This window comes from Notechis scutatus, chromosome 3 (assembly GCF_049901735.1).
Source record: "Notechis scutatus isolate UNSWTSFEM ecotype Mainland chromosome 3, rNotScu1.2, whole genome shotgun sequence".
NCBI classification, from domain to species: Eukaryota; Metazoa; Chordata; class Lepidosauria; order Squamata; family Elapidae; genus Notechis; species Notechis scutatus.
In genome coordinates, this window is record NC_142011.1 from 112,037,711 (window position 1) to 112,063,860 (window position 26,150).

The 26,150-nt window shown below is 46.2% G+C and overlaps 1 protein-coding gene across 3 annotated transcripts in view; it reads left to right on the forward strand.

The window, feature by feature from the left end:
• SUCO (SUN domain containing ossification factor) overlaps positions 1-26,150 on the forward strand; it is a 210,093-nt gene that overhangs the window by 25,758 nt on the left and 158,185 nt on the right. For all 3 annotated transcript variants that reach the window (XM_087962483.1, XM_087962484.1, XM_026681814.2), the window contains exon 3: positions 817-921. In XM_087962483.1, the coding sequence (XP_087818609.1) occupies positions 817-921 (105 nt within the window). The remainder of the gene's footprint in view (positions 1-816; positions 922-26,150) is intronic.

Sequence of the window (26,150 nt, forward strand, 5' to 3'; positions counted from 1 at the left end):
TACAGTCATGAATTTGTTACAGCAAGTTCAGTTCTGAAGTGAGCAGTATGAAATTAAAATAGCTAACAAACTTCAATAATTTTGCTGTTAATGATATAAGATAAAAGAATTTGTTATTCAGGGTGCATGCTTGGTTATAAATCAAAATCAGAAAAATCAGAAAAAGGATGTTGGCATTTGATTAAATGCTTAATTTGATTAAAAAGTTGATTAGCACATCCTCACCCTAGGGTTTAGCAAACTTTGTAAGCAGCAGAGATCATTGCCAATTTGATATAGATAAGCAGTAGAATACAATTTGGAGGGTATTTTGACCATTTGAAATGTTTACTTAATGTGCAAATTAGAGGGATCAGTCAGGTGGTATCACAGATGCTTTATACCCATGGGCAGGTAAATCAGTAGTAATAGTGAGGATGAGCTAAGATACGATATTATAATATTAGCTTTGATACTGATATGTTGGCCTTGAGAGGGCTTTAGGAAATATATGTATGTATGTATGTATGTATGTATGTATGTGTGTGTGTGTGTGTGTGTGTGTGTATATATATTATATATATATATACATATATATATATATATATATATATATATATATATATATATATATATATATATATATATGTAAATATATGTAAATATATGTAAATATATATCCAAATTCAATTAAATTGTGAATCCCAAACTTAAACCATGTAAAGGGAAAAAACGAAACTTTTTAAAAAAGTTTAAATATATTCCATTTCCAAGGTGGTGTTTTTATGTAAATGGCAATTGCATTCAGTTGAATATGTGTTTATGTCCTATAACTAGGAGGACACTGATGGATCACTTGGAACACCGCTTTTGCAATATATTGATTCCACTACAAGTATTTATTCTGAAGACGATTCATCTGAGTCTATAGAGCAAAAAGTGGTAAGTTTTTTAACCAGTATTTTTATAAATTATTTTTTCAAGTACTTGATGAGTTTTGATGATGCAGAATAGAATTGAATTAATGTGATGTTGCTTTAATTACTTCTGGAACAAAATTGGCACTAACAAATTGAGTCCAAGCTAGCCCTTTTATATTACTTATATAACTCAATTTATTACAAAATGGTGACTGAACATGGACAGTACAGTGTCTATTTATTTATGACTACCTTTTGTAAAAACAGCAACAAAACAATTCCAATATGTATTAAATCCAGGATTAAAATTGACCCAGGATTTTTAGCATTAGCTTATGACAGGTGATCCTCATTTAACAATCACTCTTTCAGTGGCTGAATTTGCAATGGTACTTACAATGGATCCTCAAACTTCCCACCATTACAGCAACCTTACAGATTTGTTTGCTATCTGGGCACTCAGCAGCTGGCCCAGATTTGTGAGTGCTGCAGCATGCACAGTCACATTATCATGATTTGAGATCTTCCCTGCAAGCTTCCCATAAGAAAAGTCAGGAAATTGTTAATGTGAGATCCTTGCTTGGCCTGGGTGGTCCTCGCTTTACAATGGTGACCAGAGATTGATGGAACTGCTGACACTAGGTACCTTGGTCACATGATGTCACACTTTACAACTGTTTTGCTTAGGGCAGAATTCTAGACCCAATTACCATTGTTAAGCAAGACTACTTGAACTTAGCTTCTGGGCCATTTGCCAGATTGATTGAATTACTTTTTGAATAGGCTTTTGCTTGTTGGCAAAATACAATTTTCTCTTCTCTAAGCCAGTGGGCGGCAACCAGTGGGCCGTGGAAAATTTTTGGTGGGCCGCAGAAGAAATGACCCCTGAAAGTAATTAATCTGGGCCGTGCAGTTCTCGCGCCTCACGGCTCTTCGAGGGACCCCGGAGTCAGCTCCCTAAGATGCACGTGCCAACCAGTTCCCACACATAGTGGCGGTAGCAACAACAGTCCCCTCCCCCAGTGCCCGCTATCAGCTCTCCCCATTAATTCTCCAGTTTTGGATTGCTCCTGCCTCTCTCTCTTTCCTCCCCCCCCCGTGCCCACCTGGAGGCAGGAAAGGAAATTGTCCATGAAATTGCGGTCCTGTGACCCCAGGACACTGCACATGGCAACAAATGTGGACCAAGTGCCCAAAATGCAATCACATGACTGCATGGAGAATGAGTGTCAGTGTTTAAATCCAGGACATAAGTATCTTTTTTGTGTGTGTGGGGGGTCATTGTAACTTCGAATGATTGCTAAGTGACTAGTAGTAAGACAAGGTCTACCTGTAGATCAAAAACATCCATTCTGTAGTACAATTCTTAAGTTTCCCTTTAATATTCTATATCTTACAGTCACTTAAAATTATTTTAGTTGGTCTTATCGAAAACTATATTAATGAAATCTGGTCGCTCAAGCCCATGCTTTCTGAACTTTATTTCTTCTTTATGCTAACCTACCTCAAAGGCTACATCAGACCCCCCTCTCTTATTGAAGGGAATCACCAACTGGCAGATGACCTGAATGTGTTGTACTGTAGGTTTGAGAAAAGATCATTGTCAATTATCTCTACTTTCCCCATCTCAGATAAACCAACAATAGCTACATCTCCTTCATCTGTCTCCATCCCTTTGGAATCCCCACTTCTGGTGATCCTAGAAAAAGAGGTGACAGGTCTATTTCATAGACAAAAGACTGGAAAAGCACCAGATATCAAAGGCCCCCTCCCTTTGGGTCGGGTCAACCCCAGGATAGGACCGACTCCTCTGACAGAAACAGAAGGGGCAGCAACTACAAAAGGCCCTTTCGGGGATCTGGAAGCCGGCCCTTTCGGCACTCCAGATAGGCCACATGACCCAATTCCCATTGGCGGGCGTCTTAAAGCTTTTGCCAACCAGTGGGATGCCTCTACTTCTGACGCCTGGGTTAGGGACACCATCAGGTTCTGCCTTGCCCTCGAATTTCAATCCGCTCCCCCCGATTTCTTCATGCCATGCCCCCTCTCCAAGAACCGCACTAAACGCAGTCTCATGGACTCAGCCATCCAGCACCTAATTGACATAAGGGCCATCCAACCTGTCCCTTAGTCTTAACGAGGGAAGGGCTTCTACTCCCACTTGTTCGTAGTCCCAAAACACTCGGGGGGATGGAGAGCAATTCTGGACTTAAAGCGGCTTAACCGCTATCTGGTTTATTCGCAAGTTCAAGATGCACACATTGCAATCTATCCTACTGGGAGCTAGACAGGGGGACTGGCTGTCATCCATCGACCTCTCGGAGGCATACCTTCACATCCCAATCCGACCTTCCCATTATAAATTCCTGCGTTTTTGTTACAATAACCTCCACTTCCAATACGTGGCACTTCCATTTGGCTTAGCCTCCGCCCCCAGAACCTTTACCAAGGTCCTAGCCACACTAGCTGCCCACCTCAGAACCCTCCCGGTGCGCCTCCACTGTTACCTGGACGACATCCTCATCCTATCCCGCTCTAAAGATCAAGCAGTGAGGGATACTCAGGTTACTCTAGCCACTCTCCAGGAACATGGGTTCCTTATCAATTGGAAGAAAAGCCAGTTATCCCCTTCCACCAGAATAACCCACTTGGGGACGGTTATTGACACTCTGAAAGGGAAGGTGTTCCTATCTTCGGATAGGCTTCTCAGCATCCAGAAATCAGTTAAAACCATCAGGCGCCTTAGGAGGGTCTCCCTTCTGGAGCTATCTCAATTACTGGGAAAAATGATTTCATGTATCTCCATTATTCCCTGGGCTCGTTTACACTCCAGATCCCTCCAGTGGTTCCTGCTTCCATACCAAAGAACCGGATCAAGCAATTCAAAACTCAAGGTCAGGGTTCCACCAAAGGTCCTCACGTCCCTCCTTTGGTGGAGCAAATCGTCCATCAACAAGGCCCAGATGGAGTACTTGCTTGAAGGTCTGTGCTGATCAACTGGCCCCCATTTTTACCTGAATCTTTAATCACGAGATATGTGTTATGTTCCTTCCTACTTCAATTTCTCTACTATTAAACAGACTTGGAAGGGACCATGTAGGTCATCTAGTCCAACCCCCCCGGCAAAGCAGGAGACCCTACACCATTTCTGACAAATTGTAGTCCAGTTCTTTTCTTGAAAGCTTCCAGTGATGAAGCTCCCACAACTTCTGAAGGCAAGCTGTTCCATTGGTTGATTGTTCTCACTGTCAGAAAGTTTCTCCTTGTTTCCAGGTTAAATCTCTCCTTGTTCAGTTTCCATCCCTTATTCCTTGTCTGGCCTTTGGGTGCTTTAGAACAGTGGCCCCCAACCTTTTTTGAACCAGGGACTGGTTTCACGATTATTTATTCTTCCACGGACCAGTACCTGAGTAACGCGAGACTCCACTGCCATCGGGACGGCTCTTCGTTCGAAGCCACCACCCCCTCTTCGACGAAACTAAGGCGCGAGCACCCAAACACCGCTTTCCAACTGAAAACCCGGAAGCACTTTCCAACCGAAAACCCGGAAGCAACCGAAAACCCGGAAGCGCCGTCAAAACAAGCTTTGCGGCCCAGTAAAAAATGATCCACAGACCGGTACCGGTCCAGGGACCGGTGGTTGGGGACCCCTGCTTTAGAAAATAGCTTGACCCCTTCCTCTCTGGGCAGCCCCTCAAATATTGGAACACTGCTATCATGTCTCCCCTGGTCCTTCTCTTCACTAGACTAGCCATGCCCATTTCCTGTAACCGTTCTTCATATGTTTTTATTCTCCAGTCCCCTAATCATCCTGGTTGCTTTTCTCTGCACTTCTTCTAGAGTCTTAACATCTTTTTGATAGCGCGGTGACCAAAACTGGATGCAGTAATCTAGGTGTGGTCTTACTAAGGCTTTATAGAGTGGTATTAGTACCTTTCTTGATTTTTATTGTATCCCTCTGTTAATGCAATTTAGGATTGCATTGGCTTTTTTGGCTGCCACTACACACTATTGGCTCATATTTAATTGATTGTCCACTAAGGCTCCAAGATCACTCTCACAGTTATTGCTGTTAAGTCTGGTTTCACCCAGTCTATATATGTGTACTTTTGGTTTTTCTTGCCTAAGTGTAAGACTTTACTTTTCTCTACATTGAATTTCATTTTGTTAGATAGGGCCCAGTGTTCAAGTCTATCATCAGGGGGGTTGAATATTCCTGCCAGCTTTGTATCCACAAATTTGGTAAATTCCCCTTCTATTCCCACATCTAAGTTGTTAATGAAGATATTGAAGAATACTGGGCCTAAGACAGAACCTTGTGGTACCTCACTGTTTACTTCCCTCCATGTAAATGTAGTACCATTAAGGACTACTTGTTGAGTACTGTTTGTCAGCCAGTTACAAATCCAACTGATGGTGATGCTATCTATCCCACTTTTTTGTAGCTTACCAGGAAGTACGATAGGTTGTGGTCTACTTTATTAAATGCCTTGCTGAAGTCTAAGTATATTATGTCTGCAGTATTTTCCTGGTCTACTAATTTAGTCAATATGTTGAAAAATGAAATAAGATTGGTTTGGCATGATCTGTTTTTGACACACCCATGCTGACTTCTACTTATTTCTTTACTCATTTCTAGATGTTGGCAGATATGTTTTTTTATTATCCAGTATCATCCCGGCTACTGATATTAGGCTGATTGGTCTGTAGTTTCCTGGGTCTGTTTCCCCCCCCCCTTTTTTTTTTTGAAGCAGTGGAACCACATCAGCTCTTTTCTAGTCCTCTGGTAGTTCCCTGATGCTCCAGGATTTTTGAAAGATGGGGTACAGAGGTTCTGAGATGATATCTGCCGGCTTCTTTGTGATTTGTATTTATCAGATCAGACAGGTGTTCTCTTACTATTTTTTTCTGCTTATTTTAACTTTTATTTCTAGTCTGTATTTTACATTTATGTTTTTGGTAGGTTGGACTATTGTTTCTGTTTGTGTGAAGACCGATTCAAAGAAGCAGCTCTGCTTTCTCTCTGCTGCCTGTTACTTCCTTGCCATCTTCTCTCTTTAGTTGTCTGACTGTTTCCTTGATTTTTTTCTTGTTTCTTGGAAGAAACTAGTTTTATTGTCTTTGACTTTTTTTGCAAGTCTATGTTCTTTAAAAAAATATTTTTATTCTGCATTTTCCTTCATTTTACACCGCAATTTCAATTTTGCAACAACAGATATGCTGGTTGTATCAACACCTTTTAAAAATATGCATGATGTTATACATCATTTTTCTCTTTTTCATACAGTATAGTCCATAGAAAAAGGAATAAAAACTTGATATTATATAACATACTTATATCTATTGTATCCATGGTTATAACATGCTTTTCTATACATTTATCACTCTATATATTTTGATTTGCAATTATGTACAATCTAGTACCAATATTGCTTACAATACGTATCCTTCTACTGTATATAGCTTTATACCTGTATTTGTTTCTAACTTGTTGATCCTATTTTGTCATCTGTTTTCTAACCTTTGTATCTATTGTCCAGCCAATTGTACCATAGGTCCCATATTAGGCGATACTCTGTTTCTCCTTTGTCTTTGATTTCCATTGTTAACCTGTCCATTCTCCTCCATACTGCAGTGAGAGCCCAGGATGGGTAGACTCCTTCTTATGACGTCATTAAGCTGAGTCTGTACTTGTATATAAAAAGCCAGTCCCCGGGAGAATCCCCAGCTTTGACTCAGCTTCTTTAAGTCACAAGCTGTGTCTCTGAAAGTGTTAGCGTTTTATTCAGTGATTTTCTAGAAAGCTATCCTTGCTTCAATCAGTTCCTGGGGATCTGGGCAGCTTCAACTTCAGGAGAGCAGGGCTCCTTTGTCCTGCAACGTTGGGATAAACATTTTGCCAAGCGCTGCTAGGCAAGCAGGGAAGTGTCTGAGACCTTCCCCATAGCCGCAGTTTGTCCAATTGTAAAACTGATCGGCAAACTGATAACAGCCAGCCAGCTGATCGCGTGGGCGGCATCTCTTCCTTCTCTGGCTGATCTGATCACTCGGGGCTTGCAATAGCCTAAGGAGCAAAATTCACTTCTCGGAGCCATCAACGAGCAGCAGCCACCTTTGAGTGCAGTCTCTTCAGACATGAGGTGAGCGGCCATTTTAAGTGGCCTGGCGGCCATTTTCAGGGCTCCAAAGACCCAATTCCACCCTCTGCCATCCTTAAGCACTTTTGAGAGCCATTCTCTCAATGCTTGAGCCTTGCTTATTTTAAAATGGATCAGGACAGTGCTCATGCAGAGCTTTCCCCCCCAGTAGAACAGGCCCTCCAACCCATTAAAAGGAAAAGACGCAGACAATGTACTGATCAGAGGGAAGTGGCTGCAAAAATCAGAGCTAAGGCTCTAGCCCCTAAGAAGACAACTCAGGCTGAGTTGAAGGCAGAGAAACGCAGACATGCAGCTCTAGAGAGACAATTTAACAAGACTATTCAACAAATGAGAGGGCAACTGCAACAGGTTTCACAGCCAGCCGAACATCAGGGTTTCCCCAGGGTAGGGGAAGTTGTTCGTGGAACCTTTGGACACCCCCCCTCCAGTCTGGTCCCCTGAGGCATTTGAGGAACAACCTCAGGATTTCAGCAGGTCTGGGCCATATTTCCAGCAAACTTCTGGGCCCTATGCCCCCTCTCTTCTCCTTAGAGCTGCTCAGAGCATCCAGAGTGGGTGGTGCTTCAGTCTCTGCACTGGTAGGCTGAGCTTAATTTTGAGGAACGCTCCACCTCCTGCACGTGACTCCACCGTAGCGTTTCCCAGTTTATGCTCAGCCTCGTGCAGACTAGGCAGTGATTCGAAGAGCTCCTTGGCCGTTTCAAGAAAAGTTTGATTCTGCTTCATTTCCTTGATTCTATTTCAGGTCATATTTTTTCTTTTCCTCCTTAGCCCTGCGCATTTGGTTTTTTTCTGCTTGATATTACCCCAGGGAGGCGTTTTTCTTCGCCCCAGTGGGTGACAAAGGGGAGGGCTAGCAGTGCCTTCAGGCTGCCTCCCCTCCATAGCCAAACCCCCCTGCCGTTTGCCCTTGTTCCTTGCCGCTTGCTTGCATTCGTTGCTTTTAACTGCGGATTGCCTTTTTTCTGTTAAATTCGTTCCGTTTACCCCCCCCACCGAACACCGTTTTCGTTGTCGGAAGAGTGTTTTTCTCTTCCTTTTTGGCTCTCCTGTTTCTTCGGACCTTGCCTGGTCCCCGGGGAGCAAGTTTTCAGCCGCTGAAAGGCCCCGAAGTCAGCACATCGTAGGCGGCCGCCATTTTGAGCGCCTCGTGCTCGGGCGCCATTTTGTTTTTCCTAATTTAAACGCTGCGTTGCGAATTTGCTCAAGGAGCAGGACCCGTAGGCCTGCTCAGAGCCTTTTTTCCTACCGTTCTCCAGCCTTTCATTTCTGAAGCTGATTCTTTAAATCCTAATTGTTGGCTGATATAGAACCCACAGCTTCTCTAAGCAGGCACAACAGTTACAGCACCACTCCCTCCCAGTTCCGCCTGGGAAGGCAATTGCTGAAGGCCTACCTTTCCACCTTATCAGACCCCTGGCGTTCATTCGGCTGATTGGACCCCGCTTGCTTGCATTTTATTATTATTTTTTTAAAAAAGAGTATTCAACAGGGGGGCGTGAATTTTCCTCAGGGCACCCGGCCTTTGTCGCAGGTTGACCCCTTATTCACTTACCTTTTAAAATGGCAGAGCGCAATCCTTCCAGAGGTCCTTCGTTGAAGGCCAAATCCAAAACCCACCATCTGCGCAGACAGGCTAAGGAAACCTCCAAAGCCTCTCAGAGGGATGCCTTAAGATGCCACAAGGCGCTGGAAAAGGAAATAGACAGACGCACCAGACAGTCAGGCTCAGTGCCTCCGGTCCTACCACCCTCCACTCCCTCTACCTTTACTCAACCCCCCCTCCTCTAGTCTATTCCTCCTTATCCAGGCTCAGCTCACCCTCTCAGGGTCATCAGGCTCCTGGAACACCGGCTAGACGGGCACCAGAAGCTACCTTTACCCCTACAGCCGCCGGTCTGCGCCAAGACGAACCACTCATACAGGAGGTTCCAGAGCAACTGAGATCCTGGATGGAGTTGACTATCCGCCAAGGGATCGCGGAAAGACTCCAGCAGATGGCCAGGCCCGGTCTCCATCCGATGGCCCCTGAGTATGAATCTCAGTCAGTAAGATCCCTGCCCAGATCGGAACTGCTCCATGAACAGGTACCCCATCAGGGGGAGGTTCCCCCTTCAGTAAGGGAGGAGGAGGAGGAGGAGGAGGAGGAAGGGGACTCAGACCTAATAGGGCAAGAGGAGGAGGAGTTTGACTTGGGGTCCTTGCAATATAACGAACCCCTTTCTGAGGTGGACCCATTAGAAGCGGAGATGTCCGAGGACGAGGGTCTCACTCCCGACCAACCCGCTTTTGTGGGGCTCTTCAAGCCCCAATTATTCAAATCCCTCCTTTTTAAGGCTAGGAATATTTCGGGCCTAAATACTCAGGACTCCTCTGATTCTACTCCTCTTGCTCCGGAAGGTCAAGAGGACTCCATTTTTAAACAACCCATAGTGGAGGCTGAAGTCATCCCAGCTCCTCCCATCTTCTCTGACGTGGTGGTTAATCAGTTGGCCTCTTCATCGGGCCCCCCTGCCCCGTCGGCCCACGACAAAAAAATTTTCTCCAATTTATTGGGCACCCCGGAGGTTGATGAGCCTATCGTGGGCCTGGCCTCTTCCTCCACCCTCAGTGACCCCCTGGAGGCCTTGAGGCCGGAGGAGAAGCGGGCCGAGCTGGCCTTACGCCGAGCTCACCAGTCGGATGCCTGGACAATCAGATCGGCCACGGCCGCCTCCTTCTTTACCTGGTCATCCATTCGCTGGCTTCGCCAGCTCAAGCAGCATGTCCCAGTCTCCAATGTCAGAGCTCATCAGGACATAGCCAAGATTACGGGCCGCCTGGGCTACCCACCCTTTGCCGAGCAGCTGACGTGCGCCTCTCCGTCACCCTTTATCAGGCACTACAAGATTGACACGTACGCCTCTGCTGAGGCCTCCTTTGGCAGAAGGGTTCTACAGAGGGTTTTAGACAGCCGACGTAACTATAGACCAGGAGGCGCCCCTCCGTAGGACAGGCCCAGCTTTGGTATGTCCCACTCTGGATGCTCCGAGCAGCTCTAAGGAGAATGGGCGTTGGTGCTTACCTGACACGCCATTTCTCTTCGAGCTGCGAGGAGCATCCAGCCCCACCCTAATCTGTCACCATCTGGTGGGGTCTTGTTTCGGCCAATGAACCCTTAGCTAGTTAGGATGAGAGCACGAATTTTTTTCCTCTCGTCTTCGCAAAACTGGGGGACGCTACGGTGAAGTCACATGGAGGAGGTGGAGCGTTCCTCAAAATTAAGCTCAGCCTACCAGTGCAGAGATTGAAGCACCACCCACTCTGGATGCTCCTTGCAGCTCGAAGAGAAATGGCGTGTCAGGTAAGCACCAACGCCCATTCCCTCCAGAGTTCAGGCCTCCCAGATCAGGCCAGAAGCCACCTTCACGCCCACTGCAGCTGACCTTCAGCACTCCACTACCTTTGATAACAGGCCTAGGGAGATCCAAGTTGTTGTTTCCTTAGCCATTAGGCAGGGATTGGCTGAAGGTTTTCAACAGATTATTCGGCCCCTGGAAAGGGTTCAGGCCCTTCTCCCTTCTCAGTCTATGGCTTCCTTATTTCCGCAATGAGATTTCCACAGACCTCAAGACCTCAGGGTCCACTCTTCACAGGCAGAATGGGAGGAGTATGAAGGGGAAAAGGGTGCCTCCCCATCTGAACACAGTTGCTTCTCTCGTTCAGAGCGCAAAGAGGGCGAAATCTGTGATCGCAATCTTTCAGAGGAAGAAGACTCTTGTCCAGATCAGCTCTCCTCTGCATTAGTCTTTAAACCAGCCCTCTTTAAACCCCTACTTAGCAAGGCCCTGGTCACTGCCAAGCTGTCACCTGAGGAAGCAGCACCTGAATCACAAGGGGAACCCTCTGGGAAAGGAGACTTGCTCTTCTCCAAGCCAGTAGTACACACGGAGGTTTTGCCTTCTCCCCTTTTGTTTTTCGACATGTTCAAGGAACAGCGTGCTTCCCCTTTGGCCAGGTCCTCATCCATCATCTTTGGACAAGCAGTTCTACAATGTTAGCACATCCCTAGCCAACGCCCTTGCAGTGCCCTCAGTAGACACTCCGGTTGTGGCATCATTCTCCTCTTCTGGCACTCCCACCGAGCCAGAGGATGTCCTTAAACCAGAGGACAAGCGTTCCGAACAGACCCTCAAGTGCAACCACCAAGCAGCTGCGTGGGCTGTTCAGGCTTCGACTGCTGCATTGTTTTTCACGAGGGCATCTCTACGATGGCTGCACCAACTGCAGGATTGATTGCCTGCCTCTGACCTCAGGTCTTATCAGGACCTTAACAAAATTATAGCAGCAGCGGAATTCACTGTGGATGCCACCCTCAATTCTGCCAAATGTGCATCAAGGGCCATGGCATCTTCGGTGGCGGCAAGAAGGCTTCTGTGGCTCCGAAATTGGCAGGCGGAGTCATGCCACAAATGGAAGCTGGCCTCTGCCCCCTGCGCAGGAGACAAGCTTTTTGGCGAGGGTCTAGAGCAATATCTCATCTAGACCAGAGATAAATGTAAAATTCTTTCCTCCTTGTGGAAAAAAGCTGACTATTGCCCAGCTCCTTATCGCCCACCTGCCTTTTGGGCGGAGTCCACCTCCTGCTTTCCTCGGCCAGAGAGGGCATATTCTCAGTGCCAAGACCAACGTCAAGAACCACTGGCAGACAACAACCTTCTGCTGGTAAATGGCCCTTTCGGGGAGGAGGGGGTCATGCTTTCCGTCACTCTAAGTAATACTCGTTCTCCCCATCCATCGGAGGTCGCTTAGCCTTCTTTGCCTCCAAATGGATGTCAACAACGGATGCCTGGGTGCTCAACACTGTTAGGTCAGGGATACAATTGGAATTTCTGTCGTCACCCCCAGAAATTTTTTTGATTTGTCCCGTTTCACGGACACTTCAAAGAGAGCCCTTATGAATTCAGCCATTCAACACCTACTCGACATAAGGGCTATTCAACCAGTTCCCACCTTACAACGGGGATGTGGATTTTACTCTCCTCTTTTTGTTGTTCCCAAAGCCTCGGGGGGTGGCGAGCCATCCTTGACCTAAAATTTCTCAATCAATTTGTCAAATACAGGCGATTCAAAATGCAGACACTGCATTCTATCTTAGAGAGCGGGAGGGCGACCTCCTCTCTTCCATTGATCTCACAGAGGCTTACCTCCACATCCCCATCTGGCCTCATCATCGCCAGTTTCTCCGTTTCTGTTACCAGAATGCCCACTTTCAGCATCGAGCCCTTCCCTTCGGCCTCTCATTGGCTCCAAGGATCTTCACAAAGATTCTAGCAGCATTGGTGGCTTCATTCCATTCTGTTCCAGTGAGGATCCAATGCTACTTGGATGACATGTTGATACTGTCCTCTTCCATCCACTCAGCCCATCGGGACTTACAAATTACCCCGTCTTGCCTCTAAAGCCACGGGTTTTCCATCAACACCAAGAAGAGCCATCTCTCACCCACGACCAAACTGCTTGTCATGCCCCTGGTGGAGACTGACTCTGAGGAAGAGGAGGAACAGCCAACAGGGAGTGGGAGTGTGGCTCCAGAGGTGGTGGAGGAGGCTGGGGAAGGGCAAGAGACTAGCTGAGCAGTCAGAAGAGGATCCAGGCCCATCCCCTATCCATCCTAGGTCATGCAGGGAGTTGAAGATCAGGGAAAAGCGAGGTCTACTCAAGAGGAGATTACCATGATCCTCCTTGTGGCTTGCAGGTGGGGCTATGTATATAAGTTTGTAACTGCGCAGTTAGAATTTGCAGGAGTCAATTTTAGTGTTCACCTTGAAAGAGATTTATCTGTGCTGGCGTTCTTCCCATGGACTCTCCTCAATTATTTTCCTGGAGATTATGATTAATTATCTTGGCTTGCTTTGGAACTCTCATCAATGCGGTTTGTTTTGGTTTTCTGTTTGCCTCATTGGTTACTTTTGTGACTTTAAACTGTGCCAAATAAAACAGTGAAGTTAAGTTGAAGACCTTACCGGACTTTAATATATGTTTTGGGTTATTTTGAGAGACTACGGGTCATCACACTGCTACACTTGCGAGCAGTCATCAACACAACTTTGTGCCAGGTTTTCCTGTCTCCAGATCGTGGAAAAAGCCTTGCAGAGATCATCAGCCAGATTCAACGACAACAGACTGTTCCACTGTCGCTGCTCTCCAAACTACTGGGGAAGATGGTCTCCTGTATTGCATCGTCCCGTGGGCACGACTTCACTCCCGATCGCTCCAATGGTTCCTGCTCCCCTTTCAACGAGCAGGAACCAGCCACTCATCAATCAAGGTCCTGCTCTCTCAATAGGCCCGGCGGTCCCTCAATTGGTGGCTCTCCCCGTCCCTCTGGAAGGGGCTCCAATTCAAGGAACCAGACAGGCTAGTAATTACCACAGATGCCAGCCTTCTGGGTTGGGGCTCCCATATGGAGGGTCAGATAGCTCAAGGGGTTTGGTCCAGATCAGACAGCACCCATCCCATAAATTGGTTAGAGCTCAGAGTTATCTCTCTGGCTCTTAAGCATTTCAGAGCCTCGGTGACCGGCTCCCATGTTCCCGTGTTGATGGACAATATGGCCGCAAAGGCACACGTCAACAGATGGGGGGAACGAGATCCAGGGCACTTATGAGGGAGGCAGAATGTTTGGGGTTATGGGCAGAAAAACACCTGCTGTCGATCTCAGCAGATCACATTTCCGGAGTCGACAATTCCCAAGCCGACTGGCTGAGCAGGAGTTTAGTCAACCAGACAGAATGGTCCATTCCTCCATCTCTATTCAGGGATCTTTCCCCCAGATTCGGAACTCCGGAGGTGGATATCTTCTCCACTCCTCAAAATGCCCAAGTCAACAGATTCTTCACCAGGTTTCCTTGCCAGGGAGCAGAGGGGACCAATGCTCTTTGTTGCAAATGGCCCGCGGGTCTCCTCTACGCCTTTCCCCTCATCATTCCGACGGTCATACGGAAGCTGTTGGTGGAACAAGCAGAGCTAATTCTCCTGGCACCCTATTGGCCAAGGAGGCCCTGGTTTGCGGACTTGGTCAACCTGTCTGTGGCTTCCCTTGGAGGATCCTGGCCCATCTCATCTCCCTGCACCAAGGGACCCTGATCCATCCGGAGCCCCAGAGGCTCAAGATGATCATGTGGCACGAGCGGCAGCAGCTAAGGGAGGCTAATCTCCCAGAGGGGGTTATCCTCACCATCCAGGCGTCTCGCAAACTTTCTATGAGGCACCTCTATGATGCCACCTGGAGGGTTTTCTCCCAATGGTGCCTCAAGGAGGGTCTCTCTCTCTCTCCTTCCTCAGCCCACTCAGCAGAGGTTCTTAGATTCCTTCAGGATGGCTTGGAGAAAGGTTTAGCCCCAATACCTTACGTTGCCAGGTAGCGGCTCTCTCCTCAGTTTTTTCATGGGGTTCGCTTCCTTGTCCCATCACCCCTCGGTCAGGAGATTTTTGAAAGGGGCTTCCAGCCTACAACCTCCTGTGGTGCACAGGTATCCTTCATGGGACCTTCACTTGGTTCTTAATGCCCTTACGAAGCCCCCTTTGAATCCCTTAGAACAGTGTCTATCCAATTCCTAACTCTAAACATAGTTTTCCTCATTTCTATCACTTGGCCAGAAGGGTGTCAGAACTGGCTGCCCTTTCTATCAGGCAGGATCTTTGCATCTTTCACAATGATAGGGTTGTTCTCCGTCTGGACCCCTCCTTTATCCCAAAGGTTAACACTTGGTTCCACCGATCCCAAGACATTGTGTTACCTGGCTTCTGTCCCCTTCCACACCATGACTTAGAGTGCAAGTGGCATACTCTAGATGTCAGAAGGGCTCTTAGAATTTACATCAAGCGCACTTCCCCTTTTAGAAAGACAGAAGCCATGTTTGTCTCCCTTTTCACCTTCTCACTTGGGGAGCAAGGCTTCTTCCCCTAATATTAGCAGGTGGGTCAGGATGTGCATCGCACAAGCCTACAAAGCGGTGGCTCTTCCGGTACCCCGTGGTCTAGCGGCACACTCTACCAGAAGTGCGGCCACTTCAGCTGCCTGGGCCACCCAGGCATCCTTGGAAGAGATTTGCAGAGTGGCCACGTGGACATTCCCGTCTCCCTTCATCAGACACTACCGTCTGGATTCCTTTGCCTCGGCGACGGCGGCCTTCGGCAGACAGGTTCTTCAGTGAGTGGTTCCACTGTCAGAGTGATTGGCCGGACGAGGACCCGCCCATGGACATGCAAGCTTTGGTATGTCCCATCCTGGGCTCTCGCTGCAGCATGGAGGAGAATGGGCATTGGTAAATTTACCTGTGAACGCCCTTTCTATCTATGCTGCGAGAGAGCCCAGCCCCTCCCTTTGGTTTGTCCGGAGATGGTAAGGCATGTTAATGTATTGGATTGTTTGCTTTCAGAGACACTTCTTCAGTCTGTCAAGTATCTTCACCAAAGCTGGGGATTCTCCCGGGGGCTGGCTTTTTATATTCAAGTACAGACTCAGCTTAATGATGTCATAAAAAGGAGTCTACCCATCCTGGGCTCTCGCTGAAGCATAGATAGAAAGGGCGTTCACAGGTAAATTTACCAACACCCATTTCGGTGCATTCCAATATTTTCTTTATTACCATTTCTTCCGTGGGTATGCTTCCATTTTTCCAATTTTGTGCGTAAGTAATTCTGGCCGCTGTTATTACATAATATTAAATATTGGATTCTTTGATTGTATTTCTCTGTTAATATGCTTAATAAAAACATGGTTTTAGGTCTACTTGTTGTGTTACTATCTCCTCTAACAACATTTTTTATCTTTGCCCAATATTTTTTCGCCAATGGACAGGTCCACCACATGTGATAATAAGATCCATGTGCCTCTTTGCATTTCCAACACTCTGGTGACATGTTTGGAAACATTTTTGCCATCTATAGAACATTTTGCTATAGAACATTTTGTACAGATTTTCTTTATTTTCCATTGGTTGATCTCACTGTCAGAAAATTTCTCCTTATTTCCAGGTTAAATCTCTCCTTGTTCAGTTTCCATCCATTATTCCTTGTCTGGCCTACAGGTGCTTTAGAAAAATAACTTGACCCCTTCCTCTCTGTGGCAACCCCTCAAATATTGGAACACTGCTATCACGTCTCTCCTGTCCTTCTCTTCACTAGACTAGTCATGCTCATTTCCTGTAACCGTTCTATATATGTTTTAGTCTCCAGTCCCCTAATCATCCTGGTTGCTCTTCTCTGCACTTGTTTTAGAGTTTCAGTATCTTTTATAGTGTGGTGACCAAAATGAGATGCAATATTCTAGGTATGGTCTTACTAAGCCTTTATAGAGTGATATTAGTACCTCACTTGATCTTGATTGTATATCCAATTTAGGGTTGCATTGGCTTTTTTGGCTGCCACTGCATACTGCTGGCTTATATTTAGCTGGTTGTCCACTAAGACTCCAAGACCCCTCTCACAGTTTCTGCTATTAAGCCTGGTTTCACCCAGTCTATATGTGTACTTTTGGTTTTTCTTGCCTAAGTGTAGGGCTTTACTTTTCTCTACACTGAATTTCATTTTGTTAGATACAGTCCAGTGTTCGAGTCTGTCAAGATCCATCTGGATCTTGAGCCTATCTTCTTGGGTGTTAGCTATCCCTGCCAGCTTAGTATCATCTGCAAATTTGGTAAGTTCCCCTTCTATTCCCTCATCTAAGTTGTTAATGAAGATTTTGAAGAGTACTGGGCCTAAGACGGAACCTTGTGGCACCCCACTGCTTATTTCTCTCAATGTAGACTTAGACCCATTAATGACTACTCGTTGAGTACAGTTTTTCATCCAGTTGCGAATCCATCTGATGCTGACATTATTAATCTATAATTTCTTTCCCACAGTTTTTGCCAATTATCTAGTTCTATAGTGTACCCAAAGTTTTTTGCCTGTGTTATTATAATTTCCTTTAATGATTCTTCTTCCATTTTGAAGCTCAGCAGGTAGTTGTAGAACTACTTTTATCAGTTTTTCATCTGTCCCCTGCCATATCTTATCCAATTCTTGTGGTTCACTATAGAAGCCATATTTATCTGTATTATATCTTGTCTGTGTTTGCATATAAGGCCACCAGTCCATGTCAATTCCCTGATTTATTTAGTTCCCGTTTCATTTTTAATTTCCCTTGTTCATTTAATATATCTTTATATCTTACTATTCTCCTCAGAGCTGCTCAGAGCATCCAGTAGTGGGAGGTGCTTCAGTCTCTGCATTCATAGGCTGAGCTTGTACACTGAGAGCATATGCACCAAGACAAATTCCTTGTGTGTCCAATCATACCTGGCCAATAAAGAATTCTATTCTATTCTATGTAAGGACTGAGGCTTGATAATAAAACTCCTAGTCTGATAACCCAAATCCTCCCTTATTTTTAGTGCCTTGTAGTATTTTTAATTCGATTCTTGGTTTCTTTCCTTGCCAGATAAATTTTGTTGTCATTCTATTTAACTCTTCAAAAAAGTTTTTTCCTAGTTTTATCAAAATTACTTGGAATAAAAATAGAATTTTCAGTAAAATATTCATTTTAATTATCTATTCTTTCAATTAGCGAGACTTGTAAATTTTTCCATTTTCCAAATCCATCTTTATTTGCTGCATTAATTTAGAATAATTATCTTCTTTGATAGATATACATCTTGCTGTTAGCCAAATTCCCAGATATTGGACTTTTTACATATTTGCATGCCCATCTTTTACATCAATTCATTTTTCTGTTTATTTGTAAGGTTCTTTGTCAATATCTTGGTCTTTTCCTTGTTTATTTTAAGTCATGTCACTAAACCAACCTCTTCCATTATTTTTTTTTACTAATTTGGGTCCTGTTTCGAGTGGTTCTTACAAAATAAATACCAAATCATTGGCAAATGCTTATATTGTTCTTTTTTTTAATCTTCAGACCTTTTATTTCCTGGTCTTGTCTGGCCTGTCTGAATAGGGACTTCTAGCGTTAATATGAATAGCAGAGGCAATAGTGCACATCCTTGTCTTACACCCTTATTTATGTTAAATTTTTCTGTTGTTTCTCCATTTATTATCACACTTGCCGTTTGGTTGGAGTATATTGTTTGAATCATCTTTGCAAAGTTTTCTCCAAAATTCATGTTTTTCAGTTGTAATATCATAAACTGCCAATTCATGTTGTCGAAGGCTTTTTGTGCATCTAAAAAAATCAATGCTAGTTGCTTTTCGGGGTGGGCTTCATAGTATTCCAATACATTCATAATAATCCTCATGTTGCTTTTCAGTTGTCTTTTGGGTAGGAATCCATTCTGGTCTGGGTGTATGAATTCACTTAAGAATCTTTTTAGTCTTTCTGAGATTATGGAGGCAAATATTTTGTAATCAACATTTAATAGTGATATTGGTCTATAATTTTTTATCTGTTGGTGATCTGTGTCTTCTTTTGGTATTAGTGTAATGTATGCTTCTGTCCAGGTTTTAGGTAGTTTGGCCCTTAATAATGCATCGTTATAGACCTCCAGCAGTGAGGGTCTTAGTGATTCTTGTAAGTTTTTGTACAGTTCTGCGGGAAGCCTGCCTGCACCAGGAGTTTTATTGTTTTTTGTCTCTTAATTGCATCTGTTATTTCCGTTATTATTTCGTTTAACATTATTCTGGTATCAGTTATTTTAGCTAGACCAGCTTTTTCCAAATATTGTTTAGTAATATCTTCTGGTATATTTTCCTGGCTATACAATTTCCTAAAAAATTCCTAGGTTATTTTCTTTTTATTTTCATTCTGATGATAGAGTTCCCTTTTTGTCCTGTAGTTGGTGTATAATTTTCTTCTCAAGTCTTTTGAGCTTGTCTTGTAGTATACTTTGCTGTTGTTTCTTTTTCTTATTTCTTCTTGCTATGTGTGTTAGTGCTAGTCCTCGGATGTATGCTTTTGCCGTATCCCACACATTTTGCAATGATGTTTCTTCTTTTTTCTTTAAAAAAGAGTTTCATTTCTTTTTCCACCATCTGTATGAACTCGTCTTTTAAAATATTTTGATTCATTGTCCATCTCGGTTTCTTCTGTCCACTCCATGTAACTTTTCCCCCACAACACTTTATTGGGTTTTTCTGTTTATACATAATACCATTACTAATTGAACAATACTGTGACAATATATATATACATTTATACATCCTATCCAATCTTTCAATACATACTACTTCCATATACCCTCATAACTATTATATATATATTACTTACATTTTCTATACTTATGTCTGTTGTCAATCCTAGGTGCATAGCATGTTTCCCATATTGCCTTCATGTAACTTTTATGGGGTTGTGATCTGCCCATATGTTTGTTGTTATGTCTACTTCCTGGATGTCTGTTCTCATTCCAGATGTCATCCATACCATATCTATTCTTGACCACGATTGATGTGTATTTGAGTAAAATGTATATTGCTTTGTTTTTAAATTTAGCTCTCTCCATGCATCCTGTAAATCTAGTTCCTGTGTCATCTCAAAGTGTTCTTCCTTTTTTGTTTCTTTTACTGCTTCTGTAGTCTTTTTTTAACATCCACAATTGCGTTGAAGTCTCCTATTAAGCATATATTTTCATAGTCCGTTTCTATTATCTTTTTATGTGGTCTTTTATGGAACTCTTCCTGCTTATTATTTGGGGGCATATATTGCAATCAGAAGGGTTTGTTTCTGGTTTATTGATATCTCTGTCATTAATATTATTCCTTCTTCATTCACGTATATTTGTTTGGGTTTTAACAATTATCTAATGTACAGTGCTATTCCTCTTTTGATATGCTAAAGACAAGTATAGCTTCCCGATTTTAGGGTATTCTACTAGGTTGCCATGTTATTTTTTGATGTGGATTTCTTAGAGGCAGACTATATCCAAGTTCAATCTTTGTAATTTTGTAAAAGTTTGTTTTCTTTTTGCGGGGGAGTTCAACAGATAGCATCTTAACTTCCTCATCCCTCTTTTTTACTTATATATGGGTCTTGCTCTTCTGGTTGTTCTTGTCTCTCTCTGCGTTTTTGTTCTTGTGCCTTCTCGTTCCACACGATCATTTTCCACCCTCAATCTTTCTTCTCATTCTACAGCTTTTTCATCTGGTTGCTGTTCATCTTGGCTTTTACTTTCTATCTCCTCTCTACTTTCCTGATCTACATCTGTCATGAAATGATGTTTAAAGAATTCATGTGCTTTGTTGTATCTATCCTGAATTTCTTGTCTTGCCAGGAGATCAGAATTTTTTCAGATATCAACCATCTGAACATCACTTAATCAATTGTGTAGTCAAAAATTGATACTTCTTCTCTGTGCAGCAGCAGCCAAAAAAGCTAATGCAATCCTAACTTGTATTAACAGAGGGATACAATCAAGATCAAGGGAAGTACTAATAACAGCCTTAATAAGACCACACCTAGAGTACTGCATCCAGTTTTGTTCACCACATTATAAAAAAGATGTTGAGACTCTAGAAAAAGTACAGAGAAGAGCAACCAGGATGATTAGGGGACTGGAGGCTAAAACATACAATGAACAGTTGCAGGAACTGGGCGTTGGTTCTTACCTGATACGCCCCTTCTCGGCGAGCCGCGAGGAGCATCCAGAGACTGGGATGTGCTTCTGAGTCCTCTTCTTGCAGGCTGAGCTTTAGATGAGGAAACGCTCCGCCCCCCTCACGTGGTATCGCGCAGCGTCTCCCCAGTTTTTTGCGATAACGAGAAGAGAGGTTATTAATTCTTTCTAATCTACTATTGGCTCCTTGGCTGAAGCAAGAGTCCCCACCAGACGGAGAAATTAGGGTGGGGCTGGATGCTCCTCGCGGCTCGCCGAGAAGGGCGTATCAGGTAAGAACCAACGCCCATTCTCCCTCGAGCCGCTCGGAGCATCCAGAGACTGGGACATACCAAAGCTGGGCTGTCCTACGGGTGGGACTCCGTCTGGCCCGAAGGCCCCTCCGGATCACTGATGACCCTCTGTAAGACCCGTCGGCCAAAAGAGGCCTCCGCTGAGGCGTACGTATCTATTTTATAATGTCTGATAAACGGGGACGGAGAGGTCCAGGTGGCTGCCCGACAAATGTCAGCGATGGGGGCTTGCGTGGCCCAGGCCGCCGAGGTGGCTGCACTTCTGGTGGAATGGGCGGTTATTCCACCCGGAGCGGGCAGAGAATGGGAAAGGTAGCACCTCGCAATAGTAGCCCTGATCCAGCGACTGATGGTGGAAGGAGAAACCTTAAGCCCCAGTGACCTGGGTTGAAAGGATAGGAAGAGGGATTCCGACCTTCGCATGGATTGAGTGCGCTTAATATATATACGCAAGGCCCTTCTAACATCTAGGGTGTGCCAGAGGACCTCCCTGCCCCTGGAGGGCCTAGGGCAAAAATTTGGTAGAACCAGTTCCTGTGACCTATGGAAGGGAGAGTTAACTTTGGGTAGGAAGGTGGGGTCGGGACGAAGGACCACCCGATCAGCGTGGAACACGCATAGATCGCTCCTAACTGACAAAGCTGCTATTTCCGAAACTCGACGAGCAGAAGTAATAGCTACTAGAAAAACTACCTTAAAGGTGAGAAACTGAAGGGATGAATCCCTCAAAGGTTCGAACGGGACGTGTGAGAGAAGCGAGGACCTTGTTGAGGTCCCATGTGGGGAACCTGTGAACAGTGGGAGGGCACAGGTTGGTGGCGCCCCTAAGGAAAGATCTAATTCGGGGGTGATGAGAAAGGGAACCGTAGTTATCACAGGAGACCACGGTTGAGAGGGCAGAAACTTGACGTCTCAGGGTGTTAGGTGCGAGCCCCTTGCGAAGGCCTTCCTGAAGAAAATCTAGGATCTGAGCCACAGAGGGAGAGAGGGGATCAACCTGAGACCCGCTACACCACTTGCAGAACCCCTTCCAAGTGGCATCATAAATTCGTGTAGTGGAAGGTCGCCTGGCAGCCAAAATAGTGTCGATGACTTGACTCGAGAGATTCTCACTAGTCAGACGGATCCGCTCAACCTCCAGACGGCTAACTGGAGCCATTGAGGCTCCGGATGCAGAAGGGGCCCCTGAGAGAGGGAGACCCTGTCCGGGGGGATCCTCCATGGGGGCACTACCGATAAATTGCGGAGATCCGCAAACCACGGTCGCCTGGGCCAATAGGGAGCCACCAGGAGAAGGTCTGCCCTCTCCTGAAGAAGTTTCTGTATTACTCTGGGAACTAACGGGAGCGGAGGGAAGGCATATAGGAGCCCTGGGGGCCATGGGCAGCGCAGAGCGTTGTGATTCTCCGACCGGTGAGATGGATACCGGGAGAAGAACCGTGGAAGCTGAGTGTTGGACGGGGAGGCGAAGAGGTCCACCACCGGAAGGCCGAATATTCTGGACGCTTCCTCGAATAGGGATGGATGGAGACGCCATTCTGCCTGGTCCACCGTGGCCCTGCTCAGCCAGTCCGCCTGAGTATTGTCTACTCCGGAGATGTGTTCGGCTTTTAGTGATAGGAGGTTGGATTCTGCCCAGCGGCAAAGGCGCTCGGCTTCCCTCATTAGCTGGATGGACTGGGTGCCCCCTTGCCTGTTGATATGGGCCTTGGCCGTGGCGTTGTCCGTGAGAACGAGGACGTGATGTTTGCGGATCTGAGGAAAACTGCGCAGGGCCAGATGGACAGCGTGAAGCTCTAGCCAATTGATGCTGCACCTCTGCTCGGTCGGCGACCATCTGCCCTGTGCCGAGGCGAGTCGAGATGGCGCCCCAACCGGACAGGCTTGCGTCCGTAGTGACGGTGAGTCGTTGAGGTTCCGCGAAGAGGTAGCCTCTGTTGATGGCGGGATTGGTCCACCAGAGAAGAGACGTGAGGACCCTTGGAGGGACCCTGACTCTGGCCTTCGAGTTGCTTCTTCCGGATCGTTGGAACGGGAGCAGGAACCACTGGAGGGATCTGCTGTGTAGACGGGCCCAGGGAATAATAGAGATGCATGACACCATTTTGCCCAACAATTTAGAGAGGTCCAGTAAGGCCACCCTCCTTGAACGCCTGATCTGTTTGACCAGGGCTTGAATGCTAAGGAACCTCTCCTGGGAGAGGAAAACTCTTTGAGAAACCGAATCAATTATGGCACCCAAGTGGTTGATTCGGGTGGAAGGGGTAAGTTGGCTCTTTTGCCAATTGACTAGAAACCCGTGTGCCCGTAAGGTGGAGAGGGTGACCCTGGTATCCCTGACTGCCTGGGATTTGGACGGGGATAGAATAAGGATATTGTCCAAGTAGCAGTGGAGGCGGACGGGGAACGCTCCTGAGATGAGCCGCCAGGGCCGCCAGGACCTTGGTGAAGGTCCGGGGGCGAGGCCAGTCAAAGGGAAGGGCCACGTATTGATAATGAAGGCTATTATGACAGAACCTGAGGAATTTGTAATGGGAAGGCCTGATTGGAATATGGAGGTATGCCTCCGAAAGATCTATGGAAGATAACCAGTCTCCCCGCCTGGTGCCTAAAAGAATTGATTGCAAGGTGTGCATTTTGAATCTACGCTGGATAAGGTGACGGTTGAGCCGTTTCAAGTCCAGGATGGCTCTCCAACCCCCAGAGTGTTTGGGCACCACAAAGAGATGGGAGTAAAACCCCTTTCCTCTCTGATCCGGAGGGACAGGTTGAATGGCCTGGATGTCAAGAAGATGATGGATGGCTGCATCCATTAGTGCACGTTTGGAGGGATCCCTTGAGGAGGGGGATGGGATGAAACAATCAGGGGGAGCGGACCTGAACTCCAGGGCGAGACCAAACCTGATTGTGTCCCTAACCCATGCATCGGATGTGGATATGTCCCATTGGGCGGCGAAGTGGCTGAGGCGGCCGCCAATGGGGGGAGGAAGAGGCTCTACCTTCTGCGGTAGGGCCTTCCTCCCGATCCCCGAAAGGGTCTCTTGTAGCCGCCACCGCGTCTGGATCTGTCGCCCGGGTCCGTGCGGTCCTGGGATCGGAAGGAAGGGGGTCTAGGGTATCTGGGCGGGAAGGGGGGTTGGTAGAAGGGGCGTGGAAAGCTCCTCCGAAAGGGCTGAGAGCCCCTGGCCTCCGATCTTCGAAAAAGGGAGGGCAGATACTTTCTCTTACTGCGGCCCTCGACCAGCAGTGGTTCCAAAGCTGGGCCAAACAGTTTATCTCCCGTAATGGGAGCAGTGGCCAGCTTGACCTTATTCTTTACGTCCGCCTGCCAGTGTTTGAGCCATAGCATGCGTCGAGCCGTGACGTGCGACGTGATGGCCCTGGAAGAAAATTTTACCGACTGGTAAGTGGCGTCAGCCGAGAACTCGGCTGCAGCCACTAACTTCGCTATATCCTGGTGAGCTCTGAGATTGGAAGCAGGGATGTGGTCCTTGAGCTGACGTAGCCAGCGGATAGAGGACCTCGTGAAAAATGAGGCGGCCGTAGCTGATTTAATGGCCCAGGCGTCAGATAGGTGAGCCCTGCGTAGCGCCAGCTCCGCCCGCCTGTCCTCAGGTTTCAAGGCCTCTAGGGCCTCACTAGGGGTAGAGGAGGAGGCTAGACCCACAATGGGGTCATCAACCTCCGGAATATTCAGAAGGTTAGACAGAGCTGAATCGAGATTAAAGAATCTCTTGTCTTGGCTAGAGGGAGTGGGAGGGGTCCCTGAGGAGGTAAGTTGCTTCGCTACCAGATCTACGAAGATGGGAGGGGATGGGATGACCTCAGCTTCCACCACTGGTTGGGTGAAAATGGAGTCTTCCGGGCCCTCTGGGACAGTGGGGGGTTCTGCAGTGGACTGGGGAAGAAGGCCAGAGACATTCTTGGCCTTAAGGAGGAGGGACTTGAACATATGCGGTTTGAACAGCCCCCCAAAAGTGGGTTGGTCGGGGGAAGGGCCCTCGTCCTCCGACATCTCCCCCTCCATGATGTCAGCCTCTAAGAGGGGTTCACTGTAGCGGGAGGATCCCATCCGGGAATCCTCTTCCTCTTCCCTGAAATCCCCAAAGTCCCCTTCCTCCTCCACCTGGGCCCCAATCGGAGGAGGGCTGTCCCTCTGAGAGAGTACCTGATCAACTGGGGGGACCGGTTGTGGAAGGGATCTGATTGATATCGAGTCGTGCTCGGAGGCTCGCGGAGAGAAGCCTGATCTGGTCATGTGTTGTAGTCCCTCTGCTATGCCCTGGCGGATGGCTGATTCCATCCAAGCCCTGATGTGAGGTGGGACCTCGGAGGTAGAGGGTTCATCGTGGCGCAGACCAGCGGCTGTGGGTGTAAAGGTGGCTTCGGGGGTCCGTCTGGTCGGAGGTCCGGGGGTCGGAAGACCCTGAAGCGAACTGCGCCTAGGTAGGAAAGAGGGGTCTGAGGGGAGAGATTGAGCAGAGGTAGAAGGGTTTGGCGGAGGAGGTATTGACGGCTCCGAGCGGGACTCCCTTGAACGCCGGTCAAACTCTTTTTCCAACGCTTTGTGGCGCCTTAAGGCGTCACGTTGGGCGGCCTTGGAAGGTTCCTTGTCCTGTCTAGAGCCCTTAGGTTCCTTGTCCTGCCTGCGCAAGTAGTGGGACTTTGCCTTAGCCTTCAAAGAAGGACGTTTAGAGGGATTGTCGTCTGCCATGTTAGATAACAAATACTAGCAAAGGCGGTTGGCTCGCCCAGATCAGGCCTGGATGAGGCCGGGTGAAGGTGAAGCTGGCCCTCTCCCCCTTTTGGAATTTGTTATGTACAGAGATAACAGTAAGGTATCTAAGAAATATAGTATGTACAGAAAAATAGATACTCTAATTTGTAATTCTTCTTTTCCTTTTGATTGTTTTTTATCTTTATTATGCTTTTTGTACCAAATGTATATACAGGTTATCCGTATATATTTATATATCTACGAAAAAATATTATTGTACAAAACAAAAATTATTATTATTATTATTATTATTATTTCTTTTTCTTTTTTTTTTAATATATTCCTTTTGTATTTGTATTAAGTATATATATATATATATATATATATATATATATATATATATATATATATATATATATATATATATTTTTTTTTTTTTTAAACAGTAACCGTAACAGTGAGAACTTCGTATATCTCTGTACAGGCCGGAT